General features: G+C 41.8%; 1 protein-coding gene and 1 pseudogene across 2 annotated transcripts in view; both read right to left on the bottom strand.

The window, feature by feature from the left end:
- Positions 1 to 27,296, bottom strand: part of CNST (consortin, connexin sorting protein) — a 178,297-nt gene that overhangs the window by 69,770 nt on the left and 81,231 nt on the right. For both annotated transcript variants that reach the window (XM_077486144.1, XM_077486145.1), the window contains exons 7-8: positions 23,988 to 24,009; positions 23,073 to 23,170 (exon numbers count right to left, since the gene is read on the bottom strand). In XM_077486144.1, coding sequence (XP_077342270.1) covers positions 23,073 to 23,170; positions 23,988 to 24,009 — 120 coding nt within the window. The remainder of the gene's footprint in view (positions 1 to 23,072; positions 23,171 to 23,987; positions 24,010 to 27,296) is intronic.
- LOC143990745 (5S ribosomal RNA) lies at positions 5,873 to 5,991 on the bottom strand (annotated as a pseudogene).

Here is a 27,296-nt window from a genome sequence, read left to right as displayed (position 1 = left end):
ATTACACCCTGAACATGTAAAAGATTACGAAAGGTGAACTTGTCTTTTAATAAAACTATATTTACACTTTAAGGATGCATTCAAAACAGGTACAGTGGGACTGTGTTGGGTGGCTATTCCAGTCTAGTTCCATCACAAGTCAAAATGCATTTTCTCCTACCGGGGTGGTGCATGCTGAAAAAAAATGTATGGCAGGCATTTTTTCCAGTGCAGCGCGAACAGACGGAGTTGGGCTGCTTTCAGAAGGGGAATAAGAAGAAAACCCTACTAATGGGCATAGGTGCCAGCAAACAGCCTGAGTGCATTGCGAGACAGATATGATAAGAGAAGGAAAGAAATGAGAAAAGAGATAGCAATAGAGAAATAAGAAAAGGAGAGAAAGGGGGCAGAAAGAAAGAAAAGGGATAAAGAGGGGGGGGGGAGAGAAAGAGAAAGGGAAGAGGGGGGGCATCTAACGATCAAAGGGAGAGGAGTACCGGATCGAATCTGGATGGGCGGGTATAAGCCACCCAGGGCTGCCAGACCCGAAGAAATTTAGCATGGGTGTCTGATGTTATCGCCGTCAGTTTTTCGTTCACCATTATATCATTCATGCAGTTTTTAACAGCCTCATAGCTAAGGACCGGAGTCTTCCAGGCCCTTGCTATTGTGAGTTTAGTTGCAGTAAAGAGATGCGCAGCTAGCTGACGCTCCGGACGCAGGAGTCCTGTAATCGGTTTCCACAAGAGGGCCTCAAAAGGGTCTCTCCTAATATCCACATGAAAGAGTGTACGGAGTAGAGCATATACTCTGACCCATAGTCTAGTCACCCTGGGGCAGGTCCACCAGATGTGAGCCATAGTGCCCTCCAGCGAGCATCCACGGAAACATAAGGGGGAGCAAGACGGGATAAACGCCGCCAGCCTCGAAGGGGTGTAATACCACCTATAGAATACCTTATACGCATTCTCCAGAAAGAGAACATTTCTGGAACATGTAGGCAGCGCCCTGGTCATGGCCTGCCAGTCCTCCGGATCAAGCTGTTTACCTAGGTCAGCCTCCCATTGAAGGTGATAGGGTCGGAGTGGCGGCTTTGTAGACGTTAAAATAGCTGCATAGATGAGGGAGATCAACCCTGGAGCGTGGGGTCGAGATCTACAAAGGCTCTCAAAAGGGGAGAGCGTGTAGGGAGCCGATTGGGGCCCAATCAATTGGTGAAGGAAGTGCCTAATTTGAAGGTAAGTATAAAATTCCCTGAGGGGAATATCATGGGATGACCGGAGGGCTGCAAAAGGGATAATTTTAGTCGGGGTGAGCAAGGAATGGACATCTACAAAACCATGATCCGTCCACCACACAAACTGACCGGGGTTATCACAACCTGGTGGGAATAGGGGGCAGTGTAGAAAACGCAGTAACGGGAGATGGGGAGATTGGAGACCTGCAGAATATTTCACCGAATCCCAGAGGCGAAGAGAATGGGCCAAGCCTGGGCCTATGTTCGGTGGGCGTTGCATACTTTTCAGTATTTGATGACGGATCTCCCCACAAATCACTGTCGCTCAATTCTGCGAGTGATTCTAATTTATTATCGCTGTTTTCTAGCTGGTCTAAAACCATTTTTGATGTAATGGGACAGTTTTGGTTGCTATGGACAATCTCCAGTTTCCAGGCAGAAAGAACAGTTTTTATAATATAAAACTGCATGCAGGACACTGGGCAGACCACTAGGGACAAAGGGGGTGTGAAATTATTACATACAGCAATGTAATAGGTAAGATGCAAGATTACATTATACTGTATGTATAGTGTGCGTTTCACTTTTTGAATTTGGCGCCGATCTCCATGGAGGGAAAATAAAAAACAGCATTTTAGCTTGCACATGACTGGATGATAAAATCAGCAAAGCTTCCCCTCAGATTTACATCGACTGCATTTCTAAGTGCACTTTGCAATTGTACTAGGATTATAACCACTACAAACAGAATTACAGCAATCATAAGCATATAAAATGTCTGCAAATAACCGAAACAGTAAGCCAGTGATAGAAAAGGGTTTGGTAGCTAAATATGGATATCTTGACAGCTGACCAGAATCTGTTACTATAGCTTAATAAATACAATGAGAAAATCGGTAAAATAAATAATGTTTTCGGTGCAATGGTCCTATAATCTCATCGTTGGTACACAGCTTTTCGAGAGCGATTAAGACAGACAGTTCATGCATAGTTATCCGAAAGGGACAAGCATGAAAACTTTTCTCCTATAACAGAATGAACGATTTTCGTTTATTCAGTACAGTTTTCGTCTATATAAAAAAAAAAAAAAAAAAAAAATCAACTGACCAAGACCACGCTCTGAAATTAAAGAATACATTTTAACTAATTGGAGGATGTTAGGGATGCACCGAAATTTCGGCCGCCGAAACATATTGGCGGAAAATGGCCCTTTCGGCAAAAAGCCAAAAGAATTTTCACCGATACTGCTGCCGAAAATGGGGCGGGGCCTGCTGGGATTGGCCCCGCCCATCACCGGGGTGTCATTCCGTCTTTAGTCTCTACTCCTCCTCACCCATGCTGCAGGCGCCCATGGGGTCTCGCTGTAAAGTCCCCCTCTCTCCAGCGGTGGCTGCATATGGCTCCTCAGCCAATGTGTAAATCGGCTGTGCAGGAGCTCAGTCACGCTGTTTACTATGAAAGTGAAAGCAAGAGAAAGGCTTCTAGCAGTGTGTGCTGTGCTCTCTGCCTCCCCCTTGAGTGCAGTATCCAGCATGGAGAATAAGGTACAGAGAGCTGCAGCTGCCAATTTTTAAAAAGTCTCTCTCTCTCATATATATACATATATATATATATCATTTGTATGCCTCTGTGTGTGCATGTGTGAGTTAGTTATATGTGTGCAGGTTTATATGTATATGTGTGTGTAATATATATATATATATATATATATATATATATATATATATATATATATATATATATATATATATATATATATATATATATATATATATATATATATATATATATATATATATATATATATATATATATATATACACACACACACACATACATACATACATACATACATATACACACACACATATATACATACACACACACACACACACATATATACACACACACACACACATTGTGAGGGGTTAGCTCGGCAGCGGGTGTGTGTGACCCCCTGGATGGGTTCACAACACAAAATCAGGCACAGCAGACAGCGTTGTAGGTGCAAACAAACAAAAGATGCGGTTTATTCATGCTACATGCAGTGATACATATAACAGCCAAACAAAAATAAAACATGAAAATAAATCCTTGGTCAGCTTGACCTCTAATTACACACTTAGATTCCCTATCTAACAACTGAGTGCAGCCTTGTGCAGCACCAGTCCCTGTCTCTGTTGTAGAGGTTTGCCACACAGACGTTAACTCACCGCACGGAACAAGTGACACACTCCCCAGTCTATACAACACAAAACTGGTTCCAGGATGGAGCATCTCCCTAAGCATGCTGGGGTTTTTTGTAGAGGTCTTAATGAGCCCACTTACTTCAGCTGGGCTCATTAACTCTTCCCCTCTAATTATACAAGTCTGCATAAAGCCTGAATCTAGGGCACACATATTTCCCATCCTGGATACAACCAGGTGACTTTACCTGCGTGCTGCCACAACATATATATATATATATATACACACACACACACACACACACACACACAGAGATACATACACACATATATATACATATACACACACACACACGTGCGTGCTTGCTTACATGTGTAAGTTTATATGCACTGGTGAGGCACAGGCAGGCTACATGACGGGCACTGGAAAGCTGCTGGGCACAGTGAGGATGCATATGATGGGCACTGGTGAGGCTGCATTGATCTCCTGTACCACGTCCCCAGTTGGGCGTTTTTAGAGCCGAGGCTTACACCAGAAAAACACCCAAAAAACACCTAGGTGGGAACAGAACCTTAAGCAGTTCTTGAGCCTTTTTACAAAAAAATTAAAAGTCAGCAGCTACAAATACTGTAATAATAGGATTTTTATAACAGATTACCTGTAAAATCTTTTTCTTTTGAAGTACATTATGGGACACAGAGCCATAGTAATTACTATGTGGTTATAGTCCACCTTCAAGTGCTAGACACTGGCACACCCTAAACATGAAGTTGCCTCCCTATATAATCCCTCCCACTAGTGGGAGTATCTCAGTTTTGTAGCACAGCAATACACATGTATACTAGAAAGAGGGACGGGACCTCTGTGTCCCGTGATGTACTTCAAAAGAAAAGGAAGTTACAGGTAAGCTGTTATAAAAATCCAATTTTCTTTAATCGTACATCACGGGACACAGAACCATATTAATTACTATGTGGGATGTCTCAGGGCAATGTCAACTCAAGTAGGGCACCATGAAATCAGAGGATTTATACTGCTGCCTGCAGTACACTGCACCCAAAGGCGACATCCTCCTGTCTTACATCCACCAGATAGAATCTGGTAAATGTATGGATTAAAGACCAAGTTGCGGTCTTGCAGAATTAAGCCATGGAAGCTTGGTGATGCACTGCCCACGAAGCACTAACAGCCCTAGAGGAGTGCGCTTCGATTTGAGATGGTAAAACTACCTCTTTAAACCATAAGCTTGAATGATTACTTGTCGAAATAGTACATTTCGATGCTGTCCGTCCTCTTTTAGGACCTTCAGGCAACACGAATAAAACATAGTTTTCTGAATCTGAGCAGTCGCCATTAAGTAGATTTTGACTGCTCTCACTGCATCAAGAGAATGTATTGGCCCAAAACGAGGCTGTTTTGTCATGCCGACAAATTCAAGTCCCAAGGGTTAAGGGGTTACCTAATTGGAGATTAAGCCGTGTTAACCCCTAAATAAAGTTATGAACCAAAGAATGCAAAGCAAGTGGTCGTTGAAAAAATTACCGATAAGGCCGAGACCTGGTAGAAACTACTGAACCTGACCGCGCACTTCTTCAGAGTGTGGGTCTCAATAGCCAGACCGTTAAATTTAGCATTTGTAAAGTAGGACAGAACATTTGACCTTGCGAGAGAAGGTCTGGCCGTTATGGTAGGATCCATGGGTCCCCTACTGCCATCTTTACGATCGCTGCATACAAAGATTTCCTGAGCCCTGCTGGGGGCCACAAGAATCAACGGACTTTTCTTCCTGCTTGATCCTGCAAAGAAGTCATGGATGCAGGCAGAATAGGAGGGAATGCAGAAATCAGTGAGAACCGATTCCACGAGAATAGCAAGGCATCTGTTCCTCATGCTAGCAGATCCTTTGTTCTTAACACAAAGTTGTTGATTTCTTTATTGAACCTGGACGCAAACAGATGTATGTCTATGTCTGGGATCTCCCATTTTTGACATATTGACAGGAAGATATTGTCGGGGTGAAGGAACCATTCTCTCAGGAACAACTGCTGGTGACTAAAAGTAGTCCGCCTGCCAATTTTCTATTCCTAGAATGAAGAGTACATTGTTTTCTGCCCAAGAGAGGATATGATTCACCTTTCTCTGGGACGCACAACTTCTTGTGCCCCCTTGGTAATTAATAAAGGCCATTGCTGTGGCATTGTCGGATTGAATCCTGGCAGGACAATAACAAACTGAACGTTCAGGTCCTCAGGACCAAGAGCTCTGCCTGAATTTCTAAAACGTTAATGAGCAAGGCCATTTATGATCTGGACCACTTCTCGGACAATTGCCTCTTCCAGAACTGTTCCCTAAACTAAACTAAACAAAAAAATGTTGGCACATGTTACCACTTCCCAGGTAACCGAAGGAAGGATTTTCCCCTTAGTAGATTTTTGGATATAAACCATAAACTGAGCCTCTGGCGCACTCAGCCTACAGCACCTGGTATTTCCAGGTGGTCTCTCATCCGGGTACTAACCAGGCCTGACCCTGCTTAGCCTCCAAGATCAGATGAGATCGGGCGCCATCAGGGTGACGTGGCCGTAGGCTTTGGAGTCAGACACATCGAGAATGTAGAGCTTGAACCCTTTGTTCCAAGCCGATAAGATACTGTTTTTCAGCCGTCTCGATTGAAACTGAGCATAAGGAAAGGCCTCGAATGAAGCCACCATCTTTCCCAACAAGCTCATGCAAAGTTGAATAGCAGAAATTAATCTTGCTTCGACCAACTAAATCAGTTCCTTTATGGCACTGATCTTTGCCTGGGGCAAGAATACCCTGTTGTGGGTGTACCTATGATCGGACCCAAGTATTTTAGCCTTCTTCATGGTTTTAAATAAGATTTCTCCTAGGTTGAGAATCCGACATAGATATTCCAGGTAGTTGAATGTGGTGACCATACTTTGGTCTGAGTGGGCTACCGACTGGTCTATCAAGACCAGATCGCCTAGGTAAACCATATTCGTTATACCTTGGGCCCTTAATCTGGCTAGAGGAGGGGCCAGAACATTTGTAAACACTCAAGGTGCAGTAGCTGGACCGGAAAGCAGAGCTTCATACTGAAAATGAAGATTTTCTACCTTGAAAAGTAGATATTACTAGTGAGCAAGGAAATAGGCATATGGATGTATACCTCTGATGTCGATTGACGCCAGAAGTTCTCCGCCTTGTAGGATGGAGATAAACGATTTGGATTGATTCTGAAAGTCCATTTGGATTTGGCACCGTGAAAAAAAATAAAAAAAAAGGTGGGGGGAGGTTTAAATCAAACCCCAACCTCTGTTCTTATATGGGGACCCCCCATGATCACTTTTTTTCCCTTTTTCTCTGGATCCTTAGAAAAGTTTGATCTGAGAAAACGAGGAGACGGGAACTCTTAGGCCGCGTACACACGCGGGGACTGTTCGCTCAACTTTGTCCGCTGAACAGTGTTTCAGCGGACAGTCCGCTCGTGTGTGGGCTTCAGCGGACAGTTTCAGCGGACAGTTTGACGAACAAAGTTTTTCGGAAATCCCGAAAAACTGTCCGCTGAAACTTGGTTTCAGCGGACAGTCCCCGCGTGTGTAGGCTTGTTCGTCAAACTAAGTTCCGCGCATGCTCAGAAAGAATTTATACGCCGAAGGTTGCATTGCAGTGTATAGGACGTCGTTTTCTAGTCCCGTCGTACGTGCCGTTCACGTCATCGCGCAGGGTTTCAGCGGACTGTTCGTTCGTCGTGTGTGGCCAAGTCCGTCCATGCTAATTTTGAGCGGACTGTCTGCTGAAACTGTTTGACGAACAAAGTTGAGCGAACAGTCCCCGCGTGTGTACGCGGCCTTAGAACTCCAGTTTGTACCCTGGAGCCATTGAGAATGTCCACCATTCGTCTCGACACTCTTCCTGCCAGGTCCTTGAGAACTGCAGAAGAATTCCCCCTATTCGATTGAACCTGGCGGTAGAAGCCGCCGTGACTGCCTGGACACTAATGCCTCCGGCACAGGAGAAATAGCTTTAAAACTAAAATACATTTACTCCTTTTCTTAAATGGAAAAAGGGGGGCTTTCCACTAGAATTTTTTGGATGCATTATCCAAAACATCCCCAAATAGCTGTTTCACCGCAAAAACGAAGAAGACTAGCCAGGAGCTTCTTACAAGACGCAGGGCGAAGGGTGCAAGGCCTGAAGGATAGAATCTCTCATAGCAACTATTGCAAAACATAAAGCTGCCTCCTAAGCAGGATAACCTTGAACACCTGTTTAAACTGGTCTATCAATGATTAAGCAATTACTGTCAGCGCAGGCTGAGAGACTCAATCTGCCAGAGAAAAAATTTAATAAAATTTCCCAATAGGAATTCAACCTTTTTATCCCTTGGATCCCTAAGCATTTGAGCAGCGTCTTCCAGACAAGTCAAACTTCACAGAGGATATAGCAGCGTTAATTGCTAGTATACCCTACTTAGTGAATTTCCTCCACCATAGGATAAAGTGTGAAAACTTTTTAGGAGGGAAAAAAATGCTTAAATGGGTGATCCTCTCAGATACAAAAAATCTTTTCCAGTAATTAATGGACAGGAAAAGGCATGCACAGCTTGAGGGGGCTTTAGTGAACCCAAACACTCAGTTAAGGGTACATAAATGTAGAGCAATCATTCAGCAAGAAATTGCACCATATTAAGATTTTAACAGCTGATTCTCCATTAACACCTCAGAAGAGGAGTCATCAGGCTCACCAGGGTCCCCTGAGGGAATTCGTCTTCTCCTGTCCCTAGTTCCTCAGTTTGAAGGTCCTGGGTAATGGAAGAGAACCTATCGCATTTTGACCCAAACTGGGATGCAATTAAAGTCACTAAACTTTTTTTTTTTTTTAATTATCATAAAACAGGGGCTGCAGTGTTAAAACAGCTGCAGACATTTCATGGCCCTGATGCTCACTCTGACCAGCCACCCCCTCTCATTGGAGGATGCAATTTGTAGAGATGAGTAGGCTTTCCAGAGCTTGAGGGAGACCCTTTTAGCTCTTGTTTGTTTCAACCCACCACTTCTGACCATAGCCCGATGCACAAAGCAGAGGTAGTACCAGAAGAAATCGCATGGATCAACTTCAGTATAACCAGCATGCCCATATATGGCTCAAATTCTGGCTGAGATTCGATCCATCTATGGCCGGCTTAAAGAAATCTCACTGTATTACTCAGAAGCTCTGTCTGCTTTTGAAGATTGTTACTTATAAATTCAACAGCCCAAGCTGGGGTGCATGTGGGGGCGCACTAGGGAGAAGTTATACACTTGTGTGGTTTAAAGTGAAACTGAGCTCACAAAAGTGAAGATTTGCAATATTCTAGAAACATTTACTACAAGCATGAATTGTGCCTAGGCAAAACTCAATTCTTTTTTTACCTTTTTTTCTGGAATTTTGGAAGAAAACTAGCAATGCTCTTCCAAGTATATGAGTGTGCCAAGGCACCCCTGTGCCTACAGACCCATGTGTATATCTGCAGTGTGGACAGTTCTCTTAAAGAAGCTGTATAGACAATTTTTATTTATTTTTTTTGGCTGCAGCTACTGTGTGTTTATATCTGACAAACCGCCTCCGGCCTGTCAGATGGAAGCTGTCCCTGGATTGCTTCCAACTCAACTAATCCAGCGGGTCTTGTGAACCCTGAATGTCTCATTAAATAGAACCAGTCACCAAAAAAATAATCACATAGGGAATTTTTTCTCCCCTATGGAGATTAAAAAAAAAAAAAAAAAAAAAAAAAAAATGTTAAAAATTAAAGTTACATCCAAGCACATAAACCTGCCCCCAAATTTTTGAGGCCCTCTAACCCCACGTAGGAATGTAAAAGGCACGTGTTTGGGGTGCCTACTCACAAAAGTGTCAATTGCGATACACGTTACATATCACCGCGCACACCTGCCAGAGACTTTGACGGACTAGGTCCGACGGTCTTCCTGACGGACTTTCAGCGGAGTTCCAATGAACTTTCCGAATGAACGTACTTGGCCACACACAATCACACCAAAGTCCGACAGATTTGAACACGATTACGTACGACCGGTCTAGAATAAGGAAGTTCATAGCCAGTAGCCAATAACTGCCCTAGCGTCGGTTTTTATTTATCAGACTAGCAAACACACAAACGGATTTTTCAACCAGACTCGAGTCCGTCTGAAAAAATTTGAAACAGGTTCTATTTCTAAAGTCCTTCAGATTTTTTGACAGCAAAGGTCCGATGGAGCCCACACACGATCGAATTGTTCCGCCGGACCTAGTGCGTCGAAAAGTCTGGTCGTGTGTAAGAGCAACAATTCTAGCACTAGACCTCCTCCAGATGCACTTTTAAAGTGAATTGTTTGTTCACTCTAATGATTTCACATTTCCTCAAATGTTCACTTATTCCTTAATAATTTGCACAGAGTGAAATTATTTCCTAAAAAAAAAAAAAAAAAAAAAAAAAAAAAAAAAAAAAGATACAACACAATCTTTTAGTTTATAACAGCACTGGCAAATGTTTTTAAATGGATTTAAGAAATCAGAGTTCTGAGGACACAGACACAGGGAGAGCTTCATGCAGAGAGCAGGGCTGCAGCTGATGGAATCACGCAAACGGACCAAATGGTCTGTTTGCAGAGGTGAGGGTATAGTCACGCAGGATCAGACAGGTTTTTTAGGGTATACAGGGGTCAAATGACAAAAAAAGCACTGTGCTGTATAGGGTAGTATTGGGGGCATTAGAGGTAGGTTGACTAAAGCACATAAACCCAAGGAAACAAAGTCCTAGTTGCAATCTCTGAACACCCAATAGAAGGATAGTATGCGGCCAGTCTAAACTACGTGGCATGTTCACCAATGCCAGAAGCCTGGCAGACAAGATGGGTGAACTAGAGATACTGTTGTACGAGGAGGATTGGGATTTTGTGGGAATATCTGAGACCTGGTTCAAAAGCTCTCATGATTGGCTGGCAACCATCAAGGGTATACCCTTTATTGCAAGAATACAGAGAGCAATAAAGAGGGAGGGGTATGCCTATATATCAAGAATAATTTACAAGTGAATGTGAGAGATTACATCACTAAGGCTGGATTCACACCTATGCATTTTTAGTGCTCTTTGCATTTTGCAGACTTGCACTACAGTCCATTTAACATGGTTTCCTATGGAACACGTTCTGTGGTGCAAATCTGCAAAATGCACAAAATGCATAGGTGTGAATCCAGCCTAAGGGAGCTAGGGAGGAGGTGGAATCCTTATGGGTAGAGCTCAAGAGGGATGAAGCTAAGGGGAAAATACTGGGAGTATGCTATAGGCTTCCTAACCTGAGGGGGGAGACGGACTTGCTATCACAAGTTGGATTAGCAGCAAGGATGGGAAGTGTTATCATAATGGGGGATTTTAATTATCCAGACAGACTGGGCAGAGGGAAATCACGCATTCGTCTAAGGTTTGCCAGTTCCTAAGATTCTTGCAGGACAATTTCATGGTTCAGATGGTAGACGCACAAACTAGAAATAAAGCGTTACTGGATCTACTGATTACCAATACAGACCTGATCACGAATGTAGAAATAAGGGTCAATTTAGGAAACAGCAATCACAGGTCAATTGGCGTCAGTTTAAAAAAAATAAATAAATAAATAAATAAATAAATAATAATAAAAATAAAAAAATCACACAAATTGGAAACATAAGGGGAATATAAAAAGACACTGAATTTCAAAAGAGCCAACTTTCCTAAACTACGAACCTTGTTAGAAGGCATGAATTGGGACAAAATCTTAGGAATAAAGAACACAGAGGAGAGATGGGTGTGCTTTAAAGGCATATTAAATAAGGGCATTAGCCAATGCATCCCATTCGGTAATACATCTAAAATAGCTTACAAAAGTCCTGGATGGCTTAACTCCAATGTAAAAATGCACATAAAAGCAAAGGAGAAGGCCTTAAAAAATACAAGGTTGGGGGATCATCATCAGCATTCAGACTTTACAAAGAATGCAACAAGAAATGTAAGGGTACAATTAGGGCAGCTAAGATAGAATACGAAAGACACAAAGCAGAGCAGAGCAATAAAAATCCCAAGAAATTCTTTAAGTATGTAAACAGTAAAAAAGGGAGGACAGACAATATTGACCCCATAAAGAATGAGGAAGGACATCTGGTTACAAAGGATGGGGAGATAGCAAAAGAGATTTAATTTATTCTTCTCTTCTGTCTTCACGAGGGAATTGGGGGGGCTTCAGTAACCAAAACTACAGTGTTTATCCTCAGGACATCATAGGAAGCACCTCCATGGTTAACAGAGGACAGAATTAAAATTAGACTTGGGAAACTTAACATTAATAAATCACTGGGACTAGATGGCTTGCATCCGAGGGTACTTGGAGAAACCAGTCAAGTAATTGCCAGACCATTGTTCCTAATTTGTACTGACCGTCTGACTGGAATGGTACCAGCTGATTGGAGAAAAGCCAACGAAGCACCAATATTTAAAAAGGACCCAAAAAACATCCCTGGGAATTAGTAAGCCTAACATCAATAGTATGCAAGCTCTTGGAGGGGACGATAAGGGATTATAGTAAAGAAAACAGTATCATTAGCAGTAATCAGCATGGATTCATGAAGAATCGTTCTTGCCTAACCAATCTGTTAACCTTCTATGAGGAGATGAGTTGCCATCTTGATAAAGGAAGGCCCGTAAACGTGGTGTATCTGGATTTTGCAAAAACATTTGACAAAGTTCCCCATAAACGTTTACTGTACAAAATAAGGTCCCTTGGCATGAACCATAGCGCGAGTACGTGGATTAAAAACTAGCTACAAGGGTGTGTTCAGAGGGTGGTGATAAATGGGGAGTACTCAGAATGGTCAGGGGTGGGTAGTGGGGTCCCCCAGGGTTCTGTGCTGGAAACAATCCTATTTAATTTGTTTATAAACAACCTGGAGGATGGGGTAAACAGTTCAATCTCTGTATTTCCAGACGATACCAAGCTAAGCAGGGCAATAACTTTGATGCAGGATGTGGCAACTTTGCAAATGAATGGGGTGGGCAACTACATGGCAAATAAGGTTTAATGTAGAAAAATGTAAAATAATGCATTTGGTTGGCAAAAATATGAATGCAATCTATAAACTGGGTGGGGAACCTCTGGGGGAATCTAGGATGGAAAAGGACCTGGGGGTCCTGGTAGACGATAGGCTCAGCAATGGCATGCAAGTTGCTGCTATCAAAGCAAACAGAAAATTGGAATGCGTTAAAAAGAGGATTAACTCCAGAGATGAAACGATAATTCTCCCGCTCTACAAGACTCTGCTCCGGTTGCACCTAGAGTATAGCGTTTAGTTCTGGGCACCAGCCCTCAGGAAGGATGTACTGGAAATGGAGTGAGTACAAAGAAGGGCAGCAAAGTTAATAAAGGGTCTGGAAGATATTAGTTATGAGCAAAGGTTACAAGCTCTGAACTTAGTCACTCTGGAGAAGAGACGCTTGGGAGGGGATATGATTTCAATATACAAATACCATAACCGGTGACCCCACAATAGGGATAAAACTTTTTTTTGCGTAAGGGAGTTTAACAAGACACATGGACGCTCATTAAAAATTAAAATAAGAGGTTTAACCTTAAACTACGTAGAGGGTTCTTTACCGTAGGAGCGGCAAGTATGTGAAATTCCCTTTGTAGCAGAGCGTCCCAGAGAGAGCCAGGAAAAGTCCTGTTGGGGGTTTTTACGTCTCCCAGGCTCCTCTTGTACACATTCAGAAGTCTCTGAACTATGATCCAGTTCGGGTCTTGGTCCTCTTTCCCAGGCTAATTTAAGCTCACCTGAGCAGGCAGCCTTTTCTCTCTGCCTGGGAAACACAGACCACGCTCATCTGTGAGAGCCAAAAGGTTGGTAAAAGCTGTTAAGCAATTTGTGCAGAAACTGACAAGCGGTAGGCTTGCTCAGCCTGGTAGTTAGGGCCTGCATATTGTGTAGTTAGAGCCGAGACACAGCTAGGATTTTTGTTTTGCCATCTTTGTTATCATTTGTTATCATTTGTTTCTGGAACACTGTACAGCACCTGTATATAAATTTGTATATAACACAAATAAACACAGCACTGTTTGTCACTACCTCACTGGATCTGGTATCTGTTCCCGAAAGCCTGCTTATCCCAGGAAGCTTTTGTACCTGCTACCTGTCCCCCAGGTTAAACCTTCCATAGGCAGTAGTCTCAGCAGGGAGCATCGATAGTTTCAAAAAACTATTAGATAATCACCCGAACGACCACAACATACAGGGATAGAACAATGTAATCACAAATCACACACATAGGTTGGACTTGTGGGGGACACAGCAAAACGTGGAAGAAGGTGCTCTGGTCACACGAGACCAAAATTTAACTTTGGTCTAAAAGCAAAAACGATACATGTGGCGGAAAACTAACACACCATTCCCACCGTGAAACGTGGTGGTGGCAGCATCGTGATGCTTTTTTTCAGCAGGGACAGGGAAGCTATTCAGAATTAATAGAAAGATGGATGGAGCAAAATACAGGGCAATTTTAGAAAAAAAAACTATTTGAGTCAGCAAAAGACTTAAGACTGGGGCAGAGGTTCACCTTCCAGCAGGACAACGACCATAAATATACAACAGTAGTAAGAAGAGTCGGCAACACTAATCCTTGAAGTGTCGTTTATTGGTACATCAGCGTGACAGTAAAACAATAAAGCTGATGAGTTTTGCCAATAGCCTTAGTTGTAGCTCATATATCAAATATACAGCCAGAGCTACAATGGAATGGTTTAGAGCAAAGCATATTCATGTGTTAGAATGGCCCAATTGAGGGTCTGTGGCAAGATTTAAAAACTGCTGTTCACAAACGCTCTCTATCCAATCTGACAGAGCTTGAGCTATTTTACAAAGAAGAATGGGCAAACATTTCACTCTCTAGATGTGCAAAGCTGGTAGAGACATACCTAAAAAGACTTGCAGCTGTAATTGCAGCGAAAGGTGGTTCTACAAAGTATTGACTGGGGGGGGCTGAATACAAATGCACGCTACACTTCCATTTTTTTTTTACAAATAAATGTGAAAACCTTTTATCATTTTCCTTCCACTGCACGATTATGTGCCACTTTGTGTTGGTCTATCATATAAAAGCCCAATAAAATACATTTACAGTTTTGGTTGTAACATGAGAAAAATGGGGAAAATTTCAAGGGGTATGAATACTTTTTCAATGCACTGTATGCATGCAATAGATTTTTTTAAAGAAGAGTCTTAAATATATATTTATACATCTACAGTTGTGCTGATAAGTTTACATACCCTGGCAGAATTTATGATTTCTTGGCCATTTTTCAGAGAATATGAATGTTAACACAAACATTTTTCACTCATGGTTACTGTTTGGCTGAAGCCATTTATTATCAACTGTGTTTACTCTTTTTAAATTATAATAACAGAAACTACCCCATATGACCCTGGTCAAAAGCTAACAGTGCTGCGCTGCCATTTCTGGATTCTGAGTCATGGGGAAAGCAAAAGATTTGTCAACGGATCTTCGGGAAAATGGTAGTTGAACTGTATAAAACAGGAAAGGGATATAAAAAGATATCTAAGGAATTGAGAATGCCAATCAGCAGTGTTCAAACTCTAAACCAAGAAGTGGAAAATGAGCGGGTTCTGTTGAAACCAAACCGCGGTCAGGTAGACCAACTAAACTGCCACGAAAAGTGTTCAAGATGCAAAGAAAATCTCACAAATAACTTCAGGTGAAATACAGGTCCCTCTGAAAACATGTGGTGTGGCTGTTTCAAGATGCACAATAAGGAGGCACTTGAAGAAAGATGGGCTGCATGGTTGAGTCACCAGAAGAAAGCCATTACTATGGAAATGCCACAAAGCACCCCGCTTATAATACGCCAAACAGCACAGAGATAAGCCTCAAACCTTCTGCCACAAAGTAATTTGGAGTGATGAGACAAAAATGTAGCTTTTGGGCCATAACCATAAACACTACATTTGGAGAGGAGTCAACAAGGCCTATGATGAAAGGTACACCATTCCTACTGTGAAACACGGAGGTGGATCGCTGATGTTTTGGGGATGTGTGAGCTACAAATGCACAGGAAATTTGGTCAAAATTGTTGGCAAGATGAATGCAGTATGTTATCAACAAAACAAATGGAGGAATATTTGCATTCATCAGCCAGGAAGCTGCACATGTGACATACTTGGACATTCCAACATGACAATGATCCAAAACACAAAGCTAAGTTGACCTGTCATTGGCTACAGCACAATAAAGGGAAGGTTCTGGAGTGGCCATCTCAGTCTCGTGACCCCAATATCAATGAGCCACTCTGGGGAGATCTCAAAAGTGCACTTCATGCAAGACAGCCCAATATTATTCCAGGGACTGGAGTCTTTTTGCAAAGAGGAATGGGCAGTTTTACCCTGTGAGAAGATAGAGCCTCATCTACAAAGACCACAAAGACTTCAAGCTGTCATTGATTTTAAAAAGGGGCAATACACGGTATTAGGAACAGGTGTATGTAAACTTTTAATCAGGCTCATTTGGGTAGTTTCTGTTGTGATTATGATTTAAAGCGGAGGGCCGTTTAAAAAAAAAAAAAAAGTCAGCAGCTGCAAACATTGCAGCTGCTGACTTAATCAGCCCACTTACCTGTCCAGGGTGCCCGCGAAGTCGGCCGCCCGAGGCCGACCCTTCCCTCGGCTCTCGGGTCCCGGCGCCGCCATTCCTTGTAAGGGAAACAGGCAGTGCAGCCTTACGGCTTCACTGCCCGTTTCCTACTGCGCATGCGCGAGTCACGCAGCGCTTTGTGAATGGGACGTGCTGTGTTCTGGAACACACAGTTCCCAGAACACAGCGCAACCCATTACCCAGAAGACGCCGCACGGAGGAGAGAAGAAAGAAGATCTCCGCGGAGGAGGAAGAGGAAGATTAGGATTATGTGCCTAGCAACAGGCACTTCTGGTAAGTAAAAAAAAAAAAAAAAAATTTTTGATTTATTTTTTTTAGATTTTTTTGTAATTTTTAAGATTTTTTTTTTTTCAGGGTGGCCCTCCACTTTAAAAAGAGTAAACACAGTTGATTAATAATAAATGGCTTCAGCCAAACACTAACCATGAATGAAAGAAACGTTTTTGTGTTATTCATATTCTCTGAAAAATGGCCAAGAAATCAAATTCTGCCAGGGTATGTAATGTAAACTTATGAGCACAAACTATACATCAGATTATGCACATATATAGTAAAATATATATATATATATATATATATATATATATTATACACACACACACACACACATATATACATACATATATAGTAGAATTATATATATATATATTATACACACACACACACACACATATATACATACATATATAGTAGAATTATATATATATATATTATAAAAATATGGTTATTTTATGTTCAACAGTACAAAGGTCATCTTATAACATGACAATTCTCCCAACTGTGAAATACTTTTTTTACAGCAGAACAATGCAGCTCAAAGTAGGTCAGTGATCCACTGACCGTATGATATGACTCGACCCTTTAGCCATCACTGAGCAATACAGTGGAAATCAAACATAACATGGTGCAGAAGCATCACACAAGACCTATTTAGCAAAAACGAACTGGGATTACATAAAAATAAAAAGCATTTTAGTTTGTTGAAACTTCCACAGACTGAATTCATTATAACCAATGGATATAAAATTACATGTGAATGGACTGATAATTTAGCTAAAATGTAATTTTAGAGCATAGGGGAATGCCTAAACAAACGTTAAGAGAGGAAAGACTGATTGCTGCACTGATCAGTTTTTCTCCTACAGAAATATCCATTTGTTGCTGCAGGTACTTTCAAAGCTTAGTTCATCTTTACCAAAAAAACTACCTATGCAGATAAGGGCACCTGTAGATAAAACCAGCTTTCACCAAAGTTGGCTAAGACCCTTGATATGGGTGTAAGCTTTTTCTCAGATTCAAAACCCCTCACATGTGCTTTCTCTCCCCGATGCAGTAGCTTTGAGCTCAGCATTTGTGAGCTTGCTCCTGTGATGGTGGAAGTGTACAGTAACAGCTGGGAGTCTTTTAGTAATGTCCTAACAACAAGGCAGGACACAATGCGTTTTTCAATCAGGCTTCAGGAGGTAAATAGATGGCCTGCAACTACAGCAAGAGCATGATTCAACTTTGGTCAAAACTGCATATTTTTTTCATCTACAGACACCCCTTTACCTGCACACATTTTTTGTAAAGGGGAACTTGCCTTTAGTTCAAAATATATATCACTATTTTGTGTTACTCAAAAATAACCAGTGCTGCAAGACAAATCTGTAAATATTTTTTTTTCATTGTATTTTATTCTAAAAATGCATCCAAATTAGAAAACATAAGTAAAGGATGCTTTTGCAGACTACCATATATTTAGAGAATGTTTTCGCAGTACTTCGGCCATACACTGCCCCCAAAAGAAAAAACGGATAACATTATGAAAAGATGCCAAACACGTGAATATTATCATCAATACAGGCCTTGTGATTCACTTTCAGAAAGGTTTTATAGATCTTTCCCAACTCTCATTTGTGTAGTTCAATAACATGAACAGCCATCTGGAAATAGCAATAGTTTGTTCCAAGCAAGCTATCATATTGCGTTTCTGACCAAGAAGGTATCGGGAAAGCAAAAACGATGGTATGCTTGGTAGTTTTGAAACCGTGACCTTTATATTGCAATTCTGCTGTAAGCAGATTGTCATCAAGAAAAGAAGAAGTAAATAAAATGAACATGAACAATGCTGCCTGGGTAAGAGCTATTGGAAGTTAATCTTTAAAAAGGTCAGATTTGCACAAAAAAATATATATATATATTAATAATAATAATAATAATAAATATATATAGCGCCGGCTCCTGACAAGCATGGGCTATATGTTTTTGAAAATTAATATTCCTGAAACCACAGTTGGGTTATAGGGCCAATTGTGCTATAATTATGGTTTCAGTACCAGTCTGGCTGGATTGCACTGAGTTCTACTTGACCGCAGGTGTCGCTGTCACCGCCGGTAAGTGGTTAGAACGCAGTCTATTTGGGTGTACTGAGTGCCAAGTTTTCTCGGAACCACCCCAGTGGGAGTGTTCTCCTGCTGTGCACTCTGGGAGGTGGTATTTAAGGTACTGAGATCACGTGCTTCAGGGTTCCGATGCAGTAGATATTTTCTGTCTGCTTGGTCCTGGTCCTCCTGACCAGCCCCCATGGCCCTACTGGCCTGGGGTGCGGATCCATGCAATTCCGAGTCTTGGGGCTGGATAGCCCGAGGTGAAGTAACTGCAGGGACAGGCCTGAATGGATGTCGAGGCCTGAGGATTCAAAGGTGGTCCGGTGCCGTCTCAACTAAGGAGAGGCCCAGCAACTGGAGAAGCATCCAGGGGAGGACTCTTTAAGAGTGGTTTCTCTAAAGGAGCCTGGAGGCTCAGTTGAAGGACACTTCGTGGACTTACAATCTTACGGTATCGCCGGACCGGCTGAGAGATACTGGTACTGTATGATAGTTACCTAAATTTGTCCATGACCCTCGGTTACGCTCAAGTAATTCATATTCAAGTCTGTGGCAGAGACTTCATTTTACCTAACACCCTACCGGCTTCTAGGCCTGGTGAGAGGAGGTCTATCCAGAGGTTGTGAGAATCCAGCTGTGAAACGGTTAATCTCTGGATTTATTCTGTAAGAGACTTTCTATTTTTGCAGTTCCAAAAGTACCTGGACTTTCTCCTAACCCTCTACCCTTCATTAAGAGACTGTTTTATCTTCTAAATAAATAACCCAAAAGAAGATCCAGTGTCAGTTTTTGCATTTCTTTGGGCCATCTACCTCGAGAAACCCTAGACAGAGGCAAGGTCAAGAAGGTAATGGTAAGCCCAACAAAACCAGCAGCTCCTTCGGGGGTTAGTGATACACACACATACATTATCTCACAAAAGTGAGTACACCCCTCACATTTTTGTAAATATTTTTTATTATATCTTTTCATGTGACAACTCTGAAGAAATTACACTTTGCTACAATGTAAAGCAAGTGAAAGTAGTGAGTGTACAGCTTGTATAACAGTGTAAATTTGCGGTCCCCTCAAAATAACTCAACACACAGCCATTAATGTCTAAACCGCTGGCAACAAAAGTGAGTACACCCCTAAGTGAAAATGTCCAAATTGAACCCAAAGTGTCAATATTTTGTGTGGCCACCATTATTTTCCAGCACTGCCTTAACCCTCTTGGGCATGGAGTTCACCAGAGCGTCACAGGTTGCCACTGGAGTCCTCTTCCACTCCTCCATGACGACATCATGGAGTTGGTGGATGTTGGAGACCTTGCACTCCTCCCCCTTTCCGTTTGTGGATGCCCCACAGATGCTCAATAGGGTTTAGGTCTGGAAACATGCTTGGCTAGCCCATCACCTTTACACTCAGCTTCTTTAGCAAAGCAGTGGGAGGGGATCAACCTCTGCTTCAGTATGTCACAGTACATGTTAGCATTCATGGTTCCCTCAAAGAACTGTAGCTCCCAGTGCCAGCAGCACTCATGTAGCTCCAGGCCATGACACTACCACCGCCATGCTTGACTGTAGGCAACACACACTTATCTTTGTACTCCCTACTGGTTGCCACCACACACGCTTGATGCCATCTGACTCAAATGTATTGTGGTCTCATCAGACCACAGAACATGGTTCCGGTAATCCAGGTCCTTAGTCTGCTTGTCTTCAGCAAACGGTTTTCAGGCTTTCTTGTGCATCATCTTTAGAAAAGGCTTCCTTCTCAGATGACAGCCATGCAGACCAATTTGATAGAGTGTGCAGCGTATGGTCTGAGCACTGACAGGCTGACCCCCCCCTCCACCCCTTCAAACCTCTGCAGCAATCATACGTTTATTTCCCAAAGACAACCTCTGGATATGATACTGAGCACGTGCACTCAACATCTTTGGTTGACCATGGCGAGGCCTGTTCCAAGTGGAACCTGTCCTGTTAAACCGCTGTATGGTCTTGGCCACCATGCTGCAGCTCAGTTTAAGGGTCTTGGCAATCTTCTTATAGCCTAGACCAGTGATGGCGAACCTTGGCACCCCAGATGTTTTGGAACTACATTTCCCATGATGCTCATGTACTCTGCAGTGTAGCTGAGCATCATGGGAAATGTAGTTCCAAAACATCTGGGGTGCCAAGGTTCGCCATCACTGGCCTAGACCATCTTTACGTAGAGCAACAATTCTTTTTTTCAGATCCTCAGGGAATTTTTTGCTATGGAGGTGCAATGTTTTACTTCCAGTGACCAGTATGAGAGAGTAAGAGCGAGAACACCAAATTTAACACACCTGCTCCCCATTCACACCTGAGACCTTGTAACACTAACGAGTCGCATGACACTGGAGGGAAAATGGCTAATTGGGCCCAATTTGGAAATTTTCACGTAGGGGTAAGTCACTTTTGTTGAAAGGTATGTGCACTGGCAGATAGGAAGAGGGTGTATGGAGAGGAAGCCGTCAATAAATGAAGCTGCAGGCAAAAGAGCTTCATGGACTTAAAAAAAAACCAAAAAAACGAAAAGCATATATCACCCATTAGAAAATTAAATAAAGTAAATAAATAAAAAATCTATCCAAATGTAAATGTTTATTCATTCAGATCATCGGTGATCCTGTTTTTGAAAAAGCCCCATCTCAGTTAATTCCTAAATTTGAATATTTTTTCTGAAATAAGGCTAATACTGCGAACAAAAGACAAAAAGCTTACGGAAAGCATATTTAGGCATGTGGTCTACTGAAAAAATACTTTTTAATAATTTATTTTTATAATCACTTTGAAAAATATGCATGTAGGAAACAAGTCCCGCTCCCTCCACAAGTGATATTTGTAACAAAAACTGTATTGGTACCTTAACCACTTGACCTACAGAAGAGTTACCCCCCCCCCCCCTTCATGACCAGGCCACTTTTTGCGATACAGCGCTGCATTATTTTAACTGACAATTGCAATGCTGTACCCAAATAAAATTTGTATTCTTTTTTCCACACAAATATAACTTTCTTTTTGTGGTATTTGATCACCAAAAAGACCAATTTAGAAAAAAATATGTTTTTTTGCTATAAAACTAGATCTAATAAAAAATATAAAAAGTAAATATAAAAAAAAAAATCTAATTTATTCATAAATTTAGGACAATATATATTCTGCTACAGGTTTTGGTAAAAAATCCCAATAAGCGTATATTGATTGGTTTACACAAACCTTATAGCGTCCACAAACTATGAGATGTATACTAAAAATGTTATTCTATTTTTTTTATACTAATAATGGCAGCGATCAGTGACTTATAGCGGGACTGCAATATAGCGAACAATCGGAGACTGACACTTTTGACACTTTGCGGGAACCAGTGACACATATACAGTGATCAGGGCTAAAAATATACACTCACTGTACTGACACTGGCTGGGAAGGGGTTAGACATCTAGGGAAATCAAAGGGTGCCTAGATAATGTTTCAGTGTATTGGGGGAGATGCTTTTACTAGTGGAAGGCATCCATGCCTTCCGTACTGACAGAACAGCAATCTGCCTTGTTTACATAGGTCATTCTGTCAGTGTACAGCCTAGCCAGTGTTTGTGTTTACTATGTGTGCTGCTTTTACTAGGGGAAAAGATGGATTAAAGTCCCTGCTTTGCAGAAACACAGAATCCATCCCACCTCCCCTGTCAGCAAGGAACTCTGCCTTGTTTATATAGGCAGATTTCCGTTCAGAGTCTCTGCCCGATGATTGGTGGGTGCCGGCGGACATCGAGAGCCAGGCAACTGCAGATCAGTTTCTGCTGTGCATATCCACAGCAGAAGCGGCAGACCAGAGGCGCAAGTCTGGGATTGTGTAGCTATATGTAATCTGGCATAAAGCTGCCGCCCTGTAGCAGTAAAATTGCTGTAGAGTGGTCAGCAAGTGGAAAAAATTAAAAACAGATATAGGTCACCCCTCCCATTTCGCCTTAGGTAAAACAAAAAACCTCAAATTCTGCAATAAAGCCTTCTATGTTGCTCAGCTTTCAGATCTATAGAAATAAAAAGAGCACCTTTACTAACTTTGGACTGTAGTTAGGGAAGTCAAGTTCCTAGTAACAAAGCTAAACCAGTTTAAGAGGGGCACACAAGGGAAGGTTTTCTTGCTAAGAAAGGTAAATTGCAGGCCTATTGTGGTTGTCTTCCAGTAGGTATGACCTTAATACTTAAAAAGGTAAAATTGTGCTTCTGTTACATTTGAAGGAGTGGTATAATGTTTACTTGAAATAAGTACGACATGCTTCTTGAATTATATATAATAATTTTACAGGATTTATATAGCGACAACAGCTTGCATAACGATTTTATAATGTTCAGAACAGATTCTGCATCACATTCTACACCCATGGAAAACACACGAACAAAGCCCCAATTTGACAACCATGCAGGTGCAGATTTGTGTCTCTAAACACAGGCCTTCAGAGTTTGGTGTTGGGGGCTGCACCTACAAAGCTGTCAAATTGGGACCAGCAGCTGTAATATTTCAAATACTAAAAAGAAATTATGTTTTAGAAATCTAAAAACAACTTGCCTGGACAATCAGTAAATGAGCCATCTATGTCACATGTCTCAGCCGATGCCAATAACTGTGGGAGAATTTGAATCCGCAATGATTTGTCTGAAACCTGCAGCCAAAAAAAATAAATAAAAAAATTGCATATTGGATCTAGAGATTTTCTTTTACTTGGGTAAAGTATGAAATGGTTAAAACCTCTGCCAAATTTTTTTTGCCCCATTGGGGAGACTTCCTGTTGGAGAGAGACAACAGAAAGTGGGAGGAAATCCCCACTCAGACCCTTGGAATATTTTTCCCCATCGCCTTCTGTTCTGCCGACAACTGTAAATTATTTTACTTTTCATCGCTTTTTCCCCCCCAGTTACAGTGGTCACCTGAAAAAAACAGGGATGGTAAAAATCCCCTGTGATAAAACAGGCAAAAATATGACAGAGGTTCTAACCCTACCAACTGAAAAGAAAGTTAAGTGATAAGACATGGATTCAGGTTGCACAGATAGCAGATTTTTAATCGGCAAAAAACGATAATTTTCGGTCAAGTACTCGCTAATACCGAGTACCAATACCTTTGCGTTTGTGATTTGAGCCAATATAAAACGAATGGGCTCAAATCTAACGGCAAAGAACCACATGTGATTCCTGTTCAAATCACATGCGGTGGGGAAAAAAAAAAAAAAAAAAAGAAAATCAAATTTTGTTTGGGTACAGCGTCACACGCCCACGCAATTTTCAGTTAAAGTAACACAGTGCCATACTGCAAAAAATGGCCTGTTCATTAAAGGGGTAAAACCGTCCAGGGCTGAAGTGGTTAATATGTGCGATTGCAAGCAATAAAATGGGAGGAGAGGGGATAGAGACAAATCTTTACTAAAAATTCTACATGCTCAGGCTAAATCCAAAAACAGAAGTATAGGTCTCCAGACTTACCTTCCACTTGACAGCTTGAGGGCTTTGAAGAAAATACAGAAAGTAAAAATAGTTAGAATCAAGCATTCACATGTACACCGTACAGAAACAAACCCTGATGATACTGCAAGAAGAGCTTTACTTCTAATATTAGCATGGAACCTGTCCAATACTGGAATCATTTCATTGGTGGATACCAGGTTGAAAGGAACAGCTGCACAAGGCACTTATATGCATTTTATTTTCCTTACACTAGCCTGCAACAAATACATGCTACAGAAAAAAAATAAAAAATAAAAAAGGAAAAAAAGGACTATGGATGATAACTTTTACATAATCATTGTATTGTACTGGATACTGACTTAGCAAGATAACAGGCAAAAAGAAAAAAACACTACAATTATTATACATATTTTGTTAATACATCATCAAGAACATTCTCGTCTTAATAGAAGCACATTATAAAACGTGATAGCAAACCAGTACATTTTTACACTAACAACCATTGAGAGGAATGTGCTGACTAATAAAAACACACACACGCACACACCAAGCAAATCCTAAAAATCTTTCCTACAAAAAAAAACCTAATAAAACGTTACAGCAGTTCAGACAAAGTCAATGGGATCAAATCAAAATACCCAAACCAAACCTTTTTCAGATAACTTCAAGTCTGCTTTAACCATTTTAATACCGGGCCTATTCTGGAACCCCTCTCCAAAATGTAAAAATCATCATTTTTTTGCTAGAAAATTACTCAGAACCCCCAAACATTATATATGTTTTTAGCAGACAGCCTGGGGAATAAAATGGTGGTCACTGCAACTTTATCTCGCATGGTATTTGCGCAATAATTTTTCAAACTCCTTTCTTTTGGAGTAAAAACGGTTTCATGAATTAAACAAAAAAACAGTAAAGTTAGCCCAATTCTTTTGTACAATGTGAAAGATGATGTTACGCCGAGTAGATAGATACCCAACATGTCACGCTTTAAAATTGCGCACACTCATGGAATGGCGCCAAACTTCAGTAGTTAAAAAAATCTCCATAGGCGACGCTTTGAAAATCTTTACAGGTTACCAGTTTAGAGTTAGAGGAGTTCTAGTGCCCAAATTTTTTTCACACGCTTTAACGCACACGGCGATACCTCATGTGTGGTTTGAACAGCGTTTACATATGTGGCCTTGCGTATGCATTTGCGTCCGAGAGCGAGCTACCGGGGACAGGGGCGTTTAAAAAAAAATAAAAAATATTATTTTACTTAAATTTTGTTTGTTTATTTTTACACTTTTTTTTTACATTTTTATTTTTTGATCACTTTTATTCCTAATACAAGGGAATCTATGTGACAGGTCCTCTTTATGGAGAGATGCAGGGTCAATAAGGCCCCGCATCTCTCCTCCAGGCTGCAAAGCATGAGATCGTGAAAAAAAAAAAAATCACCAATCTCATGCTGGCAGCCGCGATCGCAGCTTTGTTTACATCCGGGAACCCGGGCGTGACATCATAACGTCACGTCTGTGCCTCCGACGGTCATAGAGATGACTGGTGACCATCTGGTCACCGGAAATATCCATCATGGTCATCCAGCGCCAGCTGATTCAGTTCCGCCGATTGATCGCTCTTATAAGCAACGGGAGGGCACGTGTGTCGTCTTCTTCTTTCCCCCGCCACCATCCGGTGCTTCTCCCGTGTCATCGGGGGCCCAGAGAAGCACCAGATGGCGGCGGGAGGGAAGGGGGACATCCCCTCCCGTTGCTTATAAGAATGATCAAGTGGCAGAACTGGCGCTATGATCGTTATTATGGTGCACAGAAACGCCGGCTGGAAAGAATGATATCTGAATGATGCCTCTAACTGCAGGCATCATTCAGATATCCCCGCACAAAGTCAAGGATGTCATTTGACTTTGTGCGGTATTGAAGTGGTTAAGTAAAGAGTTAAAGTACATCTACTCTAACTTTTTTGGGGATATCATATGGAAAGATTAAAACGCCGTCAGTTTTTTTTTCTCTATGTATTACTTTGTGGAGATTTCCCTGTGTTCCTATTCCAGAGGAAGTGAATAGATACCCATAAGAGAGAGGAAATCCCCATTGGGACAGGCGTCTCCACTGGAAGCTTCCCGCACATCTCCTGTTCAGGTAACAGCCCTAACAGTATGGATTTCCCATCACATGTGTGACAATAGTCATCAGAACAAATGGTGAGGCCGATTGCCCCCCAGCACAGACAGGCAATTAAAACCTGAAAAGATGTGATAATCCTTTCTAACCAAATTAAAACCATTTTAAAACGTGCCTACTCTTTACATGCAGCTATTTTCAGGCTGCTGGATTGGCCTAAACCTGCAGGTCTCCAACCTTTCTAAACACAGGGACAGTTTAACACCCTTCAGACTTTAGTGGAGCAAGATTGTAGCCAGTGGAAATAGTCGTGCTGTCGAGTAAACATTACCTCATCGTAGTGGAATAGCGCCCCACTGTTGGTGTCAGTGGAAGGAATAGCGCCCCACTGTTTTTTTATGTATTGTATTGGTAGAAATGATCCCTCATTGTTGCCGCCACTGGTTAAAGTATTTAAGCAATATTTTTTTTCTTTTTTGACTAAACATCAACCCCATTTTGGATAAAAAGGAAAGTTATAACCCGCCGATTTTTTTGCAATTGGGGAGATTTACCTTCACTTCCTGTTCCACAGCCAAATGAGAAAGTGAGAGGAAATCCCTGTAAATTAAGGGAATCCAACGGGGCTCCCCAGGTCACCAGAAGACTTCCCTTGTAATACTGTTCTGCTGACAACTCAAAATTTGGGAATTTCTTTTACCTTTCAGTCAGTGATAGCGAACCTTGGCACCCCAGATGTTTTGAAACTACACTGCAGAGTGCACAAGCATCATGGGAAATGTAGTTCCAAAACATCTGGGGTGCCAAGGTTCGCCATCACTGGTCTAAGCCATCCGGGACACTCCTGATTAGCTAAGACACAGCAGCGGCACCATTGGCACCAGCAGCTGTCAAAGTAAGTCACCCAATCAGGGGAAAGAGGGGGTGGTGCTGGGGCTCTGTGTCTGAATGAACACACAAAGCTGTGACTCTGCTCCAGTGCCCCCATAGGAAGCTGCTTGACTATGGGGGCACTCGATGGGAGGGAGGGGCCAGGAGCAGCAAATAGGGACCTGAGAAGAGGAGGATCCAGTCTGCTCTGTGCAAAACCAACTGCACAGAGGAGGCAAGTAGAACATGTTTGTTTCAGATGACGTCCTCCCAAAACGGCCACTCTCGTGTGCCCGATCAGCCACGCCGCATTGCTAGGACACGTCGCGACCCA

The sequence above is a fragment of the Lithobates pipiens genome, unplaced genomic scaffold (genome assembly GCF_037356315.1).
Source record: "Lithobates pipiens isolate NorthernLeopardFrog02 unplaced genomic scaffold, aLitPip1_a1.2 Scaffold_18, whole genome shotgun sequence".
Classification (NCBI taxonomy): domain Eukaryota; kingdom Metazoa; phylum Chordata; class Amphibia; order Anura; family Ranidae; genus Lithobates; species Lithobates pipiens.
The sequence above is the reverse complement of the archived record's forward strand: the minus strand, read 5'-3'. Positions and strand labels throughout refer to the sequence as shown.